At 42.8% G+C, this 15208-nt stretch overlaps 1 protein-coding gene across 2 annotated transcripts in view; it reads left to right on the top strand.

The window, feature by feature from the left end:
• The first annotated feature begins 592 nt into the window (after positions 1–592).
• The window catches only part of itga10 (integrin, alpha 10), a 79876-nt gene continuing 65260 nt past the window's right edge, over positions 593–15208 (top strand). For both annotated transcript variants that reach the window (XM_067975817.1, XM_067975816.1), the window contains exons 1-2: positions 593–1309; positions 15002–15113. In XM_067975817.1, coding sequence (XP_067831918.1) covers positions 1258–1309; positions 15002–15113 — 164 coding nt within the window. In that variant the 5' untranslated portion in view covers positions 593–1257. The remainder of the gene's footprint in view (positions 1310–15001; positions 15114–15208) is intronic.

The following is a 15208-nucleotide window of genomic DNA, read 5'->3' as shown; positions in this document are numbered from 1 at the left end:
GTTTTACTCGATTACCTTTGGGAATCAGGGAGTATTTAAACCGAGCTATGCTTCATGAGATTAAGTAGATGGGATACAAACAGTACAACAGTCTACAAACAGCAAAAGAGACGAATAACCAATCAAATCTTTGTTTTTTTGAAATGTTGGCCTAAAATACCCTGTTGTAATTTGTATATTGCCATGGGGTCTTCTATCCCTATCCGAAGAAGTGGGTAGGTATAATGTCTCGGTGTAATGTTTCACCCAAAAGACGGCACTTCCAACAGTGAAGCATACCCTCGGCACTGAAGTACATTTTTGACATGTTTAAAAGACCTGGCTGTAAACTATGACCAGAAGATAAAAATATAATTTCTCTTTAAAACATTCTCCACAAGTAATGACAGAGTCTGCAGCTCCGAGGCGATCAGCCAGAAGATCCCACAGTAACGGGCCAGGAGTAGAAAAAGTCTGAGATTGTGACTGGATGGAGTGTAACTTTGCACTGCCTGTGGGTGGGGCTGTGTTTATTCACCAGGACCACAGGCTGTATATAAAGTGGGTGATGTAAAACAGTCTGGCATATATCTCCAAACTCTGCTGCATTCAGTTTGGGAATAGGAAATATGACAGGGACTGAGGGAAAGGGAGCAACATAGGGACGGATATAAACAGAATAAGAAAAAAATCTATTTAAAGATAAAGGGGGAGATCCTAATGTATATGGAGAGGAAAATAAATTGATAGTGAACACAGAGAGAAATATATATAGTAAAATATATAGAGAATTAGGGACACGGTGATACTTTTATATAGAGTGAAAGCAGTTAATCCAAAGTGAAAGACAAACAAACAGGGAGAAGCGATAAAGGATTTCAGAGAGGAAAAGACAGAAGGAGAGATCAAATAGACCTGGAAAGAATAGAAATAAAAGACAGATGTGTGGGAATTTTTATTTCTTTAACGCAATAGAGACAAGGAGAAATAAAGTAGTTCAAAAATCAGGTAAAGGAGAGAGTGACAAAAAAGGCGGAGAAAAAGGAACTTAAATAATAAGAGAAAAGAAAGAAAGAACTTTGCACAATCGTGCTACTGTTCTTGTAAACATCTAGCTCCCTGTCTCCAGCACACCCTACCCTGTTCCAGTCAGAGGCAGAAACACTACAGGCAGGTCACTGCATTGCTTCAAGAGTGTCGGAGGGAATGAAAGATCTGCGACTGTGAGCTGAGTGCCATGCTTGCTGGGCTCTGCCGATCTAACATTTGTTTGTAGCCATGGAGTTAAACAGATCCTCCTTTGTCCTCTACCTACTCGTTTTATGGAAAGGTAAGGAGCAAGTTTTCCCTCTCTCTCTCTTGCTCTCTCTCTATCCCACCCTCTTTCTGTGTCTTTATATCACTTTCCCCTTCTCTTGCTATCACTTTACCTCTTTTCCCCCCTCACCTTTTACATCCCCTTTCTGTCATTCATATTCTTCTCTTAAATGCTCTTTTCTCAGGATAAGGAAAGAAAGGGAATGAGAAAGAGTGATGGGGCTGCTGCAGGTAGTTCACACAGCAAGTGACTTATCTGTGACACTTGTGTTGCTGTGACATGTGTAATTTCCAGGGGGAGTCTTGCCCGCAGGACTCTTTTACTTTTCTTTCTGCTTATGTGGTGTTTTTCTTAATTTTTAAGGGATGGAGGATATTTTTATTTAAAATACTGAGCCGACTAAAGAAGCTGGATTGACCCCAGTACAGATAGTGAGTAACTCAGAGCTGGCTGGTAGGAGTGGTACGAAGGATCTAGATTGACATCAATAGAGATGCAGTCAGTACACAGGGTTTGGCTGGGAGGAGTCACTAAGGCTGACAATGAAAGGGAGTGGGAGTAAGATAAGCATATATATAATTTCTTTATTTTTATTCTTGGGATGTGGGTGACATTGGCAAGGCCGAGTTATTGCCCGTCATTGGTAGCTCTGTAAAGGGGACGGTGGACTGTCTTCTTGAACTGCTTCAGTGCTTGTGATGATAGTGCTCCTACAATGGTATCAGGTAGGGAATTTCAGGCTTTGACCAAGCAATGATAAAGGAACGGTGAGCGGTATATGTCCAAATCAGGATGGTGTGTGACTTGGAGGTGATGGTGTTTCCAGAAGACTGCTGTCTTGTTGTTTTTATTGGTAGATGTCACAGGACTGGGAGATGCTGTCAAAATAATCTTGATGAGTTGCTGCAGTCCATCCAGTAGAGAGTACATACTGTAGCCACAGTGCTCCGTCAGTGGAACCTTGTGGAAGATGGTGGAGAGGCTTTGAGAGGTCACGAGGTGAGCCAGTCTTCGCAGAGTATCCACCTCTGCTCTGCTCTTGTAGCCGTTGTATTGATATGGCTGGTCCAATTAAGCTTCTTAATGGTGAGCTCCAAGATGTTGATGGTGGGGGACTTGGCAATGGTGGTGCCACTGAAGGTGGAATTAATTTTGTGGCTTCATGAAAACCTACTATTTTTGGTCTTTTTTCCTCCTCAGCCACTCTGGTAGTATTTGTGACTGGGAGGGGTTGTCAGTGTGACGGAGTGGCTCTATTCATATCATGGGCGTTCAGTCTTCGAATCAGTCTCTGTGCTGACTCAGAGCTGTTTGACCTCAGGAACGTAGAGTCCATCCAATACTTGAATACTGCTACAACAAAAGCAAAATACTGCAGATGCTAGAAATCTGAAATAAAAACAGGAACTGCTAGAAACACTCAGCAGGAGCATCTGTGGAGAGAGAAGCAGAGCTAACGTTTCAGGTAGCCTTTGGTGTAACAGCCGGTCGTGGTCCTGTTCTCACCTGATGTGCACACACACGTGCACAAGAAAGTGAACTGGAACGGGAACCCTGACCACTTTTTTCCCCCACGCCAACCAAAAGCGTGGTGAGAACAAGTGCAGTGCATCAACAATTATTTTAAAATAGTCAAAAGTGCCTGTGGTGTTGTCCATGGTCAGTTGATGAATATAAATATACAAGATGGTGACAAGAGTTGGGAGATGGACTCACTCTACAGCACCATCTACTGGCCAGAGCCCCAAACTGCATTGTTACAGGCAACTATATACCTGTAGAAACTCCATTGGAGATGTTTACATAGGCAGTTTCAATGTTAAATGTTGACATAAATTGTGACAACAGGAATTTGGATAGGAAGTGTTTGCATACACAAAATTTAAAATATATATATTAGCAAGTACACACATACTCAAACTCTAATGCTGCATTCATTTCAGTAACTTTTGCATTCGCTCAGCGCTTGCACAGAACACACCCCTTATCCAGCCACCATTACCAAACAACAACAGCTAACAGACACCTATATAAATAATGCCCTACTTTGGAACAGAATTAGTAACTCATTCCATCAGTGCCTTGCGGGAAGGAATAAATCACTGGTTGAAACCACTGCTAGAAGCACTGCACGTGTTTCACCAAAATAAATATACACACAGAACAGCTGTGACGTTTTCTTTCCTTGTAAAATTATTTTAAAAATACGCTCCAGGTAGCTGAGCAAAACAGGATACTGCAGCTTGGATTACTCCTCGAGGGGAATAAAGTAATCAAGGAGCGGAGGTGAAAAGGCGGTCGCTGGCATTTCTAGTGACGCAGCTAGATCGGAGCAGGGATGTGAGTCTGGACTGAAAATCAAACAGAGGCTTGTTCTCTTCCAACAGTAGAGGCTCTGTCATAGCCACTCCTGTCCATACCCTCCCTCTCCACACAGGAAGAACCCTCCCCACCCACACTAAAAACACCATCATGATCAGAGGAATGCAAGAGCTGAGAAAATTGAAAATCCAGGTTATATTTTTAATGTCCATCTTTGACCTCCTGCATCTTTAGACATTCTGCCATCTCTTGTGTTGTTGTCTTCCAAGACTCTCCATTCACGTCGAGCATTAGTGACATGGTCACCCCGCTATTGGCAATGACTGCACGTGTCCGGCTGCTTTTGATCTGAGTTGAAATCAGCCACATTCACCTCTGTGGTGTGTCAAGAGGTTCAGCTGCAGTCAGACTACACAGTGGGAGCAACAGAGTGGTGGAGAGTGAAGTCTACCTAAGTTGCGTCCTCATACACGAGGAAATTATTTGGAGGTGACATTTGGATGACGTAAACCAATCGCTGGCTGCAACTTTAATGGGCTGCTTGGGACCAACCATCTAGTAATACAGCACCTGGTTCTTTATGTGCTGTCGTTGGTTAAGCAGCTGTTGTGCCTTTGTCCCTGTCCCCGTGCTATCCTTCTTTAACTGCGCAGTGAGATGATACAGACAGACTCAAAGCCGTGCTGTAGAGGTGCTGGATGTCACTAAGATGGTGTGCATGACTTTGCATAATGCAATCTCCAATCTTGTCTATTTCACTCTTCCCCCAAATCGTGGAAGTGGAGACCTCTGTCATATAACTGCGCCAAGGAATTGTCAAAATTCAGCCCAAGCAGGATAGCTGAGAATGAATATTGGCTGAGGTTCGATGAGGTTAAGAGTTGAAGAACCCAGATCCACCAATGTGGGACTCCAACAGTATTTGCTAGAATGACCAACCTTAATAGAAAGCTGATGAAACCTCAATTAAGATGTCAGCCTTGGCTCAGTGATAGCACTCTCACCTCTGAGTCAAAAAGTTGTGGGGTTAAGTCCAACTTCAGAGATTTGAACACATAATCCAGGCTGACACTTCAGTGCAGTACTGAGGGAGTGCTCCACTGTCAGAGGAGCTGCTTTTCAGATGGGATGTTAAACTGAGGCCTCAAGTGTTTTCATAGGTGGACTTGAAAGATCCCATGGCACTATTTGAAGAGCACATGAGTTCTCCCGGTGTGCTGCCAACATTTATCCCTCTATCAACATCATTAAAACACAATTATCTGGTCATTTATCTTATTTCTGTTTGTGAGACCTTGGTGTGTGCAAATTGGCTGCCACATTTCTCTACAGTGACTACACTTCAAAAAAAGTACTTAATTGGCTGTGAATTGTTTGGGGTGCTCTGAGATTGTGAAAGGTGCAATATATAAAAGCACAAGCGTTATTTACATCACATTTCTTGCTCTCCCATTTCCTTCTCTTTGGAATGCTTTGACTTTTGCTGGCGCACTGTTAGTTCCACAGGCGCTGGGCACCTTCTGGCACCTTGCCCGAGTGACTGCTCATCACATACGAGCTTAGACAGTGAATGTTGGCGGATCATTTGACAATGGAAGACATTTCAACTGAGCCCAATCTCGTTCTCACCTGACCTTTACATGGATAATTTCCAGGAGACACTGGTTGACTTTCCGCTCCCTAACCCACGGACCTGCGCAGAGCCCCAACTGCTACTTTGGGTGAAATTGACTCTCTCAATTGACTGGAGATCGAATATTTGCATATTCGAATTGGCACCACTATGTGGGCTATTACCTGAGACAGGGTTATTGATTAGGAATACTCATCGTTTGGATTGTTTGCAGTGGCAAATTCAAACTGGATTCCGAGATGGTCTGGCCCTGCTTTAGCAGCCTACACATGGTTGAGTCCTGAATTTAGCTGGTAAAACCTGGGGTAACAGATGAGCTTTCACTCTCATAACCACCGACAGTTCTGCCAAACCCGTGCGGCAGCAGCTTATGGTGGAGAATTTGTGAAATGTCAAAAATCAATGGAATTTTCTTGGTTTTGTTGAAAAAGGGAGAAAATTCTGGAAATGTCTCATTTTAAAGAGGAATTGGATATTTTCAGGCTCGGTTGACCTTTGGCAATCAGAAGCAGCTGTGAAACAGTCACACTAATAAAGACGAGATCACTAAGCGACACAAGGAATGTCGGCACATTAGAAATTCTCACCCTTGTTCTAATTTTACAGTCGGGCAAAAAAAGTAACTTTTTTCCAGATGTTATTCCCTTTTTTCCTGTAGGTGCTGATTCTACTGGGGTACAGTTCCACGAGTGCCAGGTGCCCACCAGTACCTCAAACGTCTTCATGTGCTTATCTAGCCAGTGAGTGTTGGCGGGTTATTGACTGTGGGAAACATCATAGCTGAACTTCATTCTGTACTCACCTGACATCCACACACGTGCACATTCCAGCAGGGGTTGCTTGATAACAATCAAGAGTAGGGTCCCTGGATATTATTATTTTAAGCTCCCTACCCAAAGGGCATGGAGACCAAGTGTGGCACCTCCACTGCCGTCATTGCTGAAATCAGCAAGACCAGGAATAAAATACTTTTACATAAGAACATAAGAAATAGAAGCATAAGTAGGCCATTCGGCCCCTCGAGCCTGCTCCGCCATTCAATCAGATCATGGCTGATCTTCGACCTCAACTTCACTTTCCCACCCAATCCCTATATCCCTTGATTCCCTTAGAGTCCAAAAATCTATCGATCTCAGCCTTGAATATATTCAATGGCTCAGCATTCACAGCCCTCTGGGGTAGAGAATTCCAAAGATTCACAACCCTCTGTGTGAAGAAATTCTTCCTCATCTCAGTCTTGAATGGCCAACCCCTTATCCTTCGACTATGCCCCCTAGTTCTAGACTCTCTAGCCAGGGGAAACAATCTCTCAGCATCTACCCTGTCAAGCCCCCTCATAATCTTATATGTTTCAATGAGATCACCTCTCATTCTTCTAAACTCCAGAGAGTATAGGCCCATTCTACTCAACCTCTCTTCATAGGGCAACCCTCTCATCCCAGGAGGTAATCTAGTGAACCTTTGTTGCACTGCCTCGAAGGCAAGTATATCCTTCCTTAGATAAGGAGACCAAAATTGTATGCAGTACTCCAGGTGAGGTCTCACTAAAGCCCTGTACAACTGTAGTAAGAATTCCTTGCTCTTGTACTCCAACCCCCTTGCAATAAAGGCCAACATGCCATTTGCTTTCCTAATTGCCTGCTGTACCTGCATACTAACTTTTTGTGTTTCTTATACGAGGACACCCAAGTCTCTCTGAACACCAACATTCAATAGTTTCTCACCATTTAAAAAATATTCTGTTTTTCTATTCTTCCCCACATTATACTCCATCTCCACCTTCTTGCCCACTCACATAATCTGTCTATATCCCTTTGCTGACTCTTTGTTTTCTCCTCACAGCTTACTTTCCCACCTAGCTTTGTATCGTCAACAAACTTGATAACATTGCACTCGGTCCCTTCATCTAAGTCATTAATATAGATTGTAAATAGCTGAGGCCCAAGCCCAGATCTTTGTGGCACCCCATTAGTTACAGCCTGCCAACCTGAGAATGACCCATTTATCCCTACTCTCTGTTTTCTGTCCTATAACCAATCCTCTATCCATGCTAATATATTACCCCCAACACCATGAGCTCTTGTGTAGCAACCTTTTATGTGGCACCTTATCGAATGCCTTTTGAAAACCCAAATATACGACATCCACTGGTTCCCCTTTATCTACCCTGCTAGTTACATCCTCAAAAAACTCTAATAAATTTGTCAAACACGATTTCCCTTTCATAAAACCATGTTAACTCTGCCTGATCATATTATGATTTTCTAAGTGCCCTGTTACCACTTCCTTAATAATGGATTCCAGCATTTTCCTGACGACCAATGTCAGGCTAACTAGCCTGTAGTTCCCTGTTTTCTCTCTCCCTCCCTTCTTGAATAGCGGGGTAACATTTGCTACCTTCCAGTCCACTGGGCTCGTTCCAGAATCTAGAGAATTTTGGAAGATCATACCCAATGCATCCACTATCTCTGCAGCCATCTCTTTTAGAACCCTAGGACGTAGGCCATCAGGTCCAGGGGATTTGTCGGCTTTTAGTCCCATTAGTTTGTCCAGTACTTTTTCTCTAGTGATATTAATTTATTAATTGTTTTAAGTTCCTCACTCTCATTTACCCCTTGGTTCCCACTGTTTTTGGTATGCTTTTTGTGTCTTCTACTGTGAAGACAGATACAAAATATTTGTTTATAACGCATCTGCCATTTCCTGATTCCCCATTATAATTTCTCCTGTCTCAGCCTCTAAGGGACCAACGTTTACTTTTGCTACTCTCTTCCTTTTTACATAATTGTAGAAGCTCTTATAATCCGTTTTTATATTTCTTGCTAGTTTACTTTCATATTCTATTTTCTCCCTTTTTATCAATTTTTTGGTCGTCTTTTGTTGGTTTCTAAAACTCTTCCAATCCTTCGGCTTATTGCTCTTCTTGGCAGCATTATAGGCCTCTTCTTTCAATCTAATACTCTCCTTCTTTAGTTAGCCGCGGGTGGATCACTTTCATGTGGAGTTTTTATTTCTCAATGAAATGTATACTTGTTGAGAATATTGAAATATTTCTTTAAATGTTTGCCATTTCTTTTCAACTGTCAAACCTTTTAATTTAATTTCCCAATCTACCTTTGACAACTCGCTCCTCATACCTATGTAATTGGCTTTATTCAAGTTTAAGGCTCTAGTTTCTGACTTAAGTACGTTACTTTCAAACTCAAGGTAAAATTCTATCATGTTATGATCACTCTTTCCCAGACGTTCTTGTACTGTGAGATTACTAATTAACCCTATCTCATTACATAATACAAGATCTAAAATAGCCTGTTCCCTGGTTTGTTCCATGAAATATTGCTCTTGGAAACCATCTCAAATACATTACATGAACTCATCTTCCAAACTACCTTTGCCAGTTTGATTTGCCCAGTCTATATGCAGATTTAAGTCCCCATGATGACTGCATTTCCATTGTTACAATCTCCCATTATTTCATGATTAATGCTGTGTCCAACGGTTTTGCTACTATTAGGAGGGTTATAAACTACTCCCAACAGTGTTTTCTGCCCCTTTTTATTTCTAATTTCCACCCATATTGATTCTACTTCCTGATCTTCTGAGCAAAGATCCTTTCTCACCATTGTCCTTATGTCATCCTCTTCTTTTCCATTCTGCCTGTCTTTTCTAAATGTCATGTAACCTGGAATATTTAGTTCCCAACAATGGTCATTTTGCAACCATGTCTCTGTAATGGCTATTAGGTCCATCCCATTTATCTCTATTTGTGCAATTAGTTCATCTATCTTGTTATGAATGCTCCGTGCATTCAGATAAAGAGCCTTTGATTTTGACATTTTACCATTTTTTTCCTGCTTTGTCCTTACTTGTTGTTATTGGTAAACTGTCTGTCCCTTCCTGCCACACTCTGCTTACCTTTACCCAAGTCACCACACTATTCTATTGTCTTAACTTTTCTCATTAGATTTCTAAATTTCCCCTCACTTGACCCCTCCCCCCCCTTTTATTTTAAATCCCTATCTACATCCCTAGTTATTTGATTCGCCAGGACGCTGGTCCCAGCCCGGTTTAAGTGGAGCCCGTCCTATTGGAACAGCTCCCTCTTTCCGCACTACTGGTGCCAGTACCCCATGAAATGAAATTTTAAAGGATTTCATATCCTGCAAGGAACATGTCTGTGACTCACTTCAGTGCTTCATTGCTGAACCATCACCCCAAGTCTGCCTTTGCTTGTTAATCTTGTGAGGTCCCTGCTTCCACAGCCTCAGTTCTTACACAGAGGCCTCACCCTCCAACTCATGCATTTGATTAATTTTATTACTTGAGCCCATGATGCGACAGCGTCGGCAGATTTTACTCAGTTACAACTTTAGCTGTATTGCATTCATTCAGCTCCAGTTTTCCCCTTTAAGAGGTACTTACAGATGCATTTCCCGGTGGCTCAGTTGGTGAGAGCACTGCTTGGTGTGTTATTGAGCTATAGACACCAGGAAAGCCCCAGGTTTGATCCTTGCTCAATGTTGAGTTAGCTGATATCAAACTCTTGCTTCATAGTGTGCATGTGGATATTACATGGGAATGGGGACAGGATTGGCCTCGGCTGTGGTGGTTGAATATTCTATTGACACTTCCTAATGCTTCAGCGAGTTTATCCGGTGAGTAGCTGAGTCATGGAGAGCAGGGAAGTTCCAGGTTTGATCCCTTCTCAATGATATTGCAGAGGAGATTTACTAGAACGATACCAGGGATGAAAGACTTCAGTTATGTGGAGAGACTGGAGAACCTGGGGTTGTTCCCCTTACAGCAGAGAAGGTTAAGGGGAGATTTGATAGATATGTTCAAAATCATGAAGGGTTTTGACAGAGTAAATAAGGAGAAACTGTTTCCAGGTGCCAGGAGGGTCGGTAGCCAGAGGACACAGATTTAAAGTCATCAGTAAAAGAACCAGAGACGATATGAGGAAAAAAAAAAGTTATGCTGCGAGTTGTTCTGATCTGGAATGCACTGCCTGGAAGGGCGGTGGAAGCAGATTCAATAATAACTTTCAAAAGGGAATTGGATAAATACTTGAAGGGGAAAAAATTGCAGGGCTATGGTGAAAGAGCAAGGGAGTGGGACTAATTGGATAGCTCTTTCAAAAAACTGGCACAGGCACGATGGGCCGAATGGCCTCCTCTGCTGTATCATTTTATGATTTTCTCACTCCAGATTGCTATCCAGAGACTCTTGCTGGAAATGCACGTGTGGAAGTCAGGATCAGGCTCAGCTCGAGGTCCTCATGGTCAGAGTCTGGCTCTTTCCCTGGAACTTTACCCGAGCATGAGTTAATGCCTAAGGAGAGGAGGAGAGAAAATGGTTGGGGGAAAGAAAAAGAGACTTTGGCTGTGATGTGTCCCTTTAAGAAGAGCTTACTGTAGGAAGATTTTTTTTCATCTGCCTACAGTGGAAACTCCAGCTTCATCTTAGTTGCAGGTGGTTTATTCATCCCGTCCGCAACCTGCTCTTTAAGGACAGTTATGGACAGCTCTTTCAAGAGAGACTTCCTGTAACTTTGCAACCCACTCTCAGTGTAACTTGCCAAGTTAATTGCGAACAGTAAACTTCCTCTGACAAACAACGATTCCTGTTTAAAACATTCCTGTTGCTGGGAGTTGAGTGAGGGAAAGGGTAACTGAACTCTCCCAATGGACATTTTGCTTATAAGAGAATTTAAAACTTTCCAATCTGTTGGTTGATATTTCTGACTGGCCCAGTGGCTGTATTGGTTGATAATAAAGAGTTATGCTGTTTGTGAATTTAATTTTTAATATATCTATAGAAAAAGGACAGAATCTATTTGGTTAGAGTTAAGAAATAAAAGAGGTGCCATTACAATACTGGGTGCATTCTATAGGCCACCAACTAGTGGGAAGGATATAGAGGAGCAAATTTGCAGGGAAATTACAGAGAGGTGCAAAAGCCATAGAGTAGTGATAATGGGGGACTTCAACTATCCTAATATAGACTGGGATAACGATAATAATATAAAAGGCAAAGAGGGGTAGGAATTTTTGAAATGTGTTCAGGATAACTTTCTTGACCAGTACATTTCTGGCCCAACAGGGAAGGAGGCATTGCTGGACTTGGTTCTAGGGAATGAGGCTGGCCAAGTAGAGCAAGTGTCAGTGGCGGAGCATTTAGGAAGCAGTGATCATAGTATCATAAGATTTAGAATAGCTATGGAAAAGGACACGGACCCCTGTAAAGTAAAAATACTCAATTGGAGGAGGGCCAATTTCAATGGGATGGGAACAAATCTGGCTCGGGTAAATTGGAATCAAAGATTGGCAGACAAAACTGTAATTGAACAGTGGGCAGCCTTTAAAGAGGAGATGGTTTGGGTACAGTCCTGGCACATTCCCATGAGGCAGAGAGGTAGGGCAACTAAAGCCAGAGCTCCCTTGATGACAAAAGAGATAGTGAGTAAGATGAAATGGAATAAAGGTGGCATATGACAGATGTCAGGTTGATAACACAAGTGAGAATCAGGCAGAATATAGAAAGTTCAGAGGGGAAATGAAAAAGGAAATAAGAGGAGCAAAGAGAGAGTATGAGAATAGACTGACGGCCAACATAAAAGGGAATCCAAAAGTGGTCTACAGGCATGTAAACAGTAAACGGGTAGTAAGAGGAGGGTTAGGGCAGATTAGGGACCATAAAGGAGATCTACTCATGGAGGCAGAGGGCATAGCCGAGGTATTAAATGAGTACTTTGCATCTGTTTTTACCAAGGAAGGAGATGCTGCCAGAGTCTCAGTAAAGGAAGATATAGTTGAGATACTGGATGGGTTAATAATTGATAGAGGAGGTATTAGAAAGGCTAGCTGTACTTAAAGTAGATAAATCACTTGATCCGGATGGGATGTATCCGAGGTTGCTGAGGGAAGTAAGGGTGGAAATTGCGGAGGTACTGGCCATAATCTTCCAAACATCCGTAGATACGGGGGTGGTGCCAGGGGACTGGAGAATTGCAAATGTTACACCTTGTTCAAAAAGGGTGTAAGATAAACCCAGCAACTACAGGCCGGTCAGTTTAACCTCGGTGCTGGGGAAACTTTTAGAAATGATAATCCAGGTCAGAATTAACAGTCACTTGGATGAGTGTGGATTGATTAGGGAAAGCCAGCACGGATTTGTTAAAGGCAAATCGTGTTTAACTAACCTGATAGAGTTTTTTGATGAGGTAACAGAGAGAGTGGATGAGGGCAATGCAGTTGATGTGGTGTATATGGACTTTCAAAAGGCGTTTGATAAAGTGCTGCATGGTAGGCTTATCATCAAGATTGCAGCCCATGGAATAAAGGGGGCAGCAACAACATGGATACAGAATTGGCTAAGTAACAGGAAGCAGAGAGTAGTGGTGAACAGTTGTTTTTCGGACTGGAGTGAAGTATACAGTGGTGTTCCCCAGGGGTTGGTGCTGGGACCACTGCTTTTCTTGATATATATTAATGACTTGGACTTGGGTGTACAGGGCACAATTTCAAAATTTGCAGAGGACACAAAACTTGGAAGAGTAGTGAACAGTGAGGAGGACAGTGATAGACTTCAAGAGGATATAGACAGGCTGGTGACAGATGAAATTTAACGCAGGAAAATGCGAAATTATACATTTCAGTAGAAAGAACGAGGAGGAGCAATATAAACTAGAGGGCACAACTCTAAAAGGGGTACAGGAACAGAGCGATCTGGGGGTTTATGTGCACAAATCATTGAAGGTTGCAGGGCAGGTTGAAAAAGGGGTTAAAAAACCATACAGGATCCTGGGCTTTATAAATAGAGGCACAGAGTACTAAAGTATGGAAGTCATGACGAACCTTGTGGTTCGGCCACAACTGGAGTATTGTGTCCAGTTCTGGGCACCGCACTTTAGGAAAGATGTGAAGGCCTTAGAGAGGGCGCAGAAGAGATTTACTAGAATGATTCCAGGGATGAAGGACTTTAGTTACGGGGATAGGCTGGCGTAGCTGGGGTTGTTCTTCTTGGAACAGAGAAGGTTGCAAGGAGATTTGATAGAGGTATTCAAAATAATGAAGGGTTTAGACAGAGTAGCTAGAGAGAAACTGTTCCCATTGGCAGGAGGGTCAAGAACCAGAGGACATAGATTTAAGGTGATTGGCAAAACAACCAAAGGTGACAATAGGAAAAGCATTTTTGCACAGCGAGTGGTTAGGATTTGGAATGCACTGCCCGAGGGGATGGTGGAGGCAGATTCAATCATGGCCTTCAAAAGGGAACTGGATAAGTACTTGAAAGGAAAAAAATTTGCACGGCTCTGGGGATAGGACGGGGGAGTGGGACTGGCTGGATTGCTCTTGCATAGAGCCGGTGCGAACTCGATGGGCCGAATGGCTTCCTTCCATGCTGTAACCTTTCTATGATTCTATGAAAAACACAAATGAGGATTCAAAGCCCTTAGTGCAGGACACCACCAAGGTTGAATAGTCTAGGAGAGACGAGAGGTGGTGAATAACAAAGTAATGGTTAGGTCAAGATGAGGGAGAAAAGGAGTTTCATACTTTTGAGGTCCTGAAAATCCAGCATATTACAAGAGAGTCACTGTTCATCACACATGTGGGGAAGTTTCAGAAGACACAATGCACTCGACTCGACCAAATAGTTTTCCTGATGGCTTGAAAGACATAGCTGTCTCACATGGTCTGGTAAAAGAAAGAAAGACTTGCATTTCTACAGCGCCTTTCACCACCTCAGGATATCCCAAAGTGCTTTAAAGCCAATGAAGTACTTTTAAAGTGTAGTCACTGTTGTAATATCAAAAACGCGACAGTCAAGTTGCATACAGCAAGGTCCCACATACAGCAGTGTGATAATGACCAGATAATCTGTTTTAGTAATGTTGGTTGAGGATAAATGTTGGCCAGGACACCGGGGAGAACTCCTTTTATTTTTGATGATAAAAAAATTCCACCTATTAACTGTTTTAGTGAAAAGTTCATGTGAGTACAATAAGGGGTTTCCTAATTTGTACTTGGGTTGCGTTTTACAATGGAATTATTGACAGAAGAAATTTCACCGCACCCCCCCAGTGTGTAATCCGTTAAGTCAAAATGAGTTTGTGTCAACTTTACTCTGTACCTGCCATGCTGTACCTGGCTTGAAAGTATTTGATGGGACAGTGTAAGAGGGAGTTTTACTCTGTATCTAACCCTGTACCTGCCCTGGGAGTGTTTGCTGGGACAGTGTAGAGGGAGCTTTACTCTGTATCTAACCCGTGCTGTACCTGCTCTGGGAGTGTTTGCTGGGACAGTGTAGTGGGAGCTTTACTCTGTATCTAACCCTGTTGTACCTGCCCTGGGAGTGTTTGCTGGGACAGTGTAGAGGGAGCTTTACTCTGTTCCTAACCCGTATTGTACCTGCCCTGGGAGTGGTTGATGGGACAGGGTAGAGGGAGCTTTACTCTGTATCTATCCCATGCTGTACCTGCCCTGGGAGTGTTTGCTGGGACAGTGTAGAGGGAGCTTTACTCTGTATCTAACCCTGTACCTGCCCTGGGAGTGTTTGATGAGACAGTGTAGAGGGAGCTTTACTCTGTATCTAACCCTGTACCTGCCCTGGGAGTGTTTGATGGGACAGTGTAGAGGGAGCTTTACTCTGTATCTAACTGTCCTGCACCTGACCTCGGATTCCTTGACAGGTAGTATACAGGGAGTCTTACTCTGCATCTAACCATCCTGTGTCTGGTTTGACAGGACTCAGTGACTCATTTAACATCAATGTGAAACAAGCCAGGATTTTCAAAGGCCCAAGGAAAGGACAGTTTGGATATAAAGTTTTACAGCATGAAGCAGAGGGTCAGAAATGGTAAGTTTGCAAATCAGTTGGTTTTGAACTTATCCTTTAGAGTGGTGGCTTTGAATCCTTTAGACACAAGCTCATTTTTATTTTTGTGGTATTTA

This window comes from Heptranchias perlo, chromosome 44 (genome assembly GCF_035084215.1).
Source record: "Heptranchias perlo isolate sHepPer1 chromosome 44, sHepPer1.hap1, whole genome shotgun sequence".
Classification (NCBI taxonomy): Eukaryota; Metazoa; Chordata; class Chondrichthyes; order Hexanchiformes; family Hexanchidae; genus Heptranchias; species Heptranchias perlo.
The sequence above is the reverse complement of the archived record's forward strand: the minus strand, read 5'-3'. Positions and strand labels throughout refer to the sequence as shown.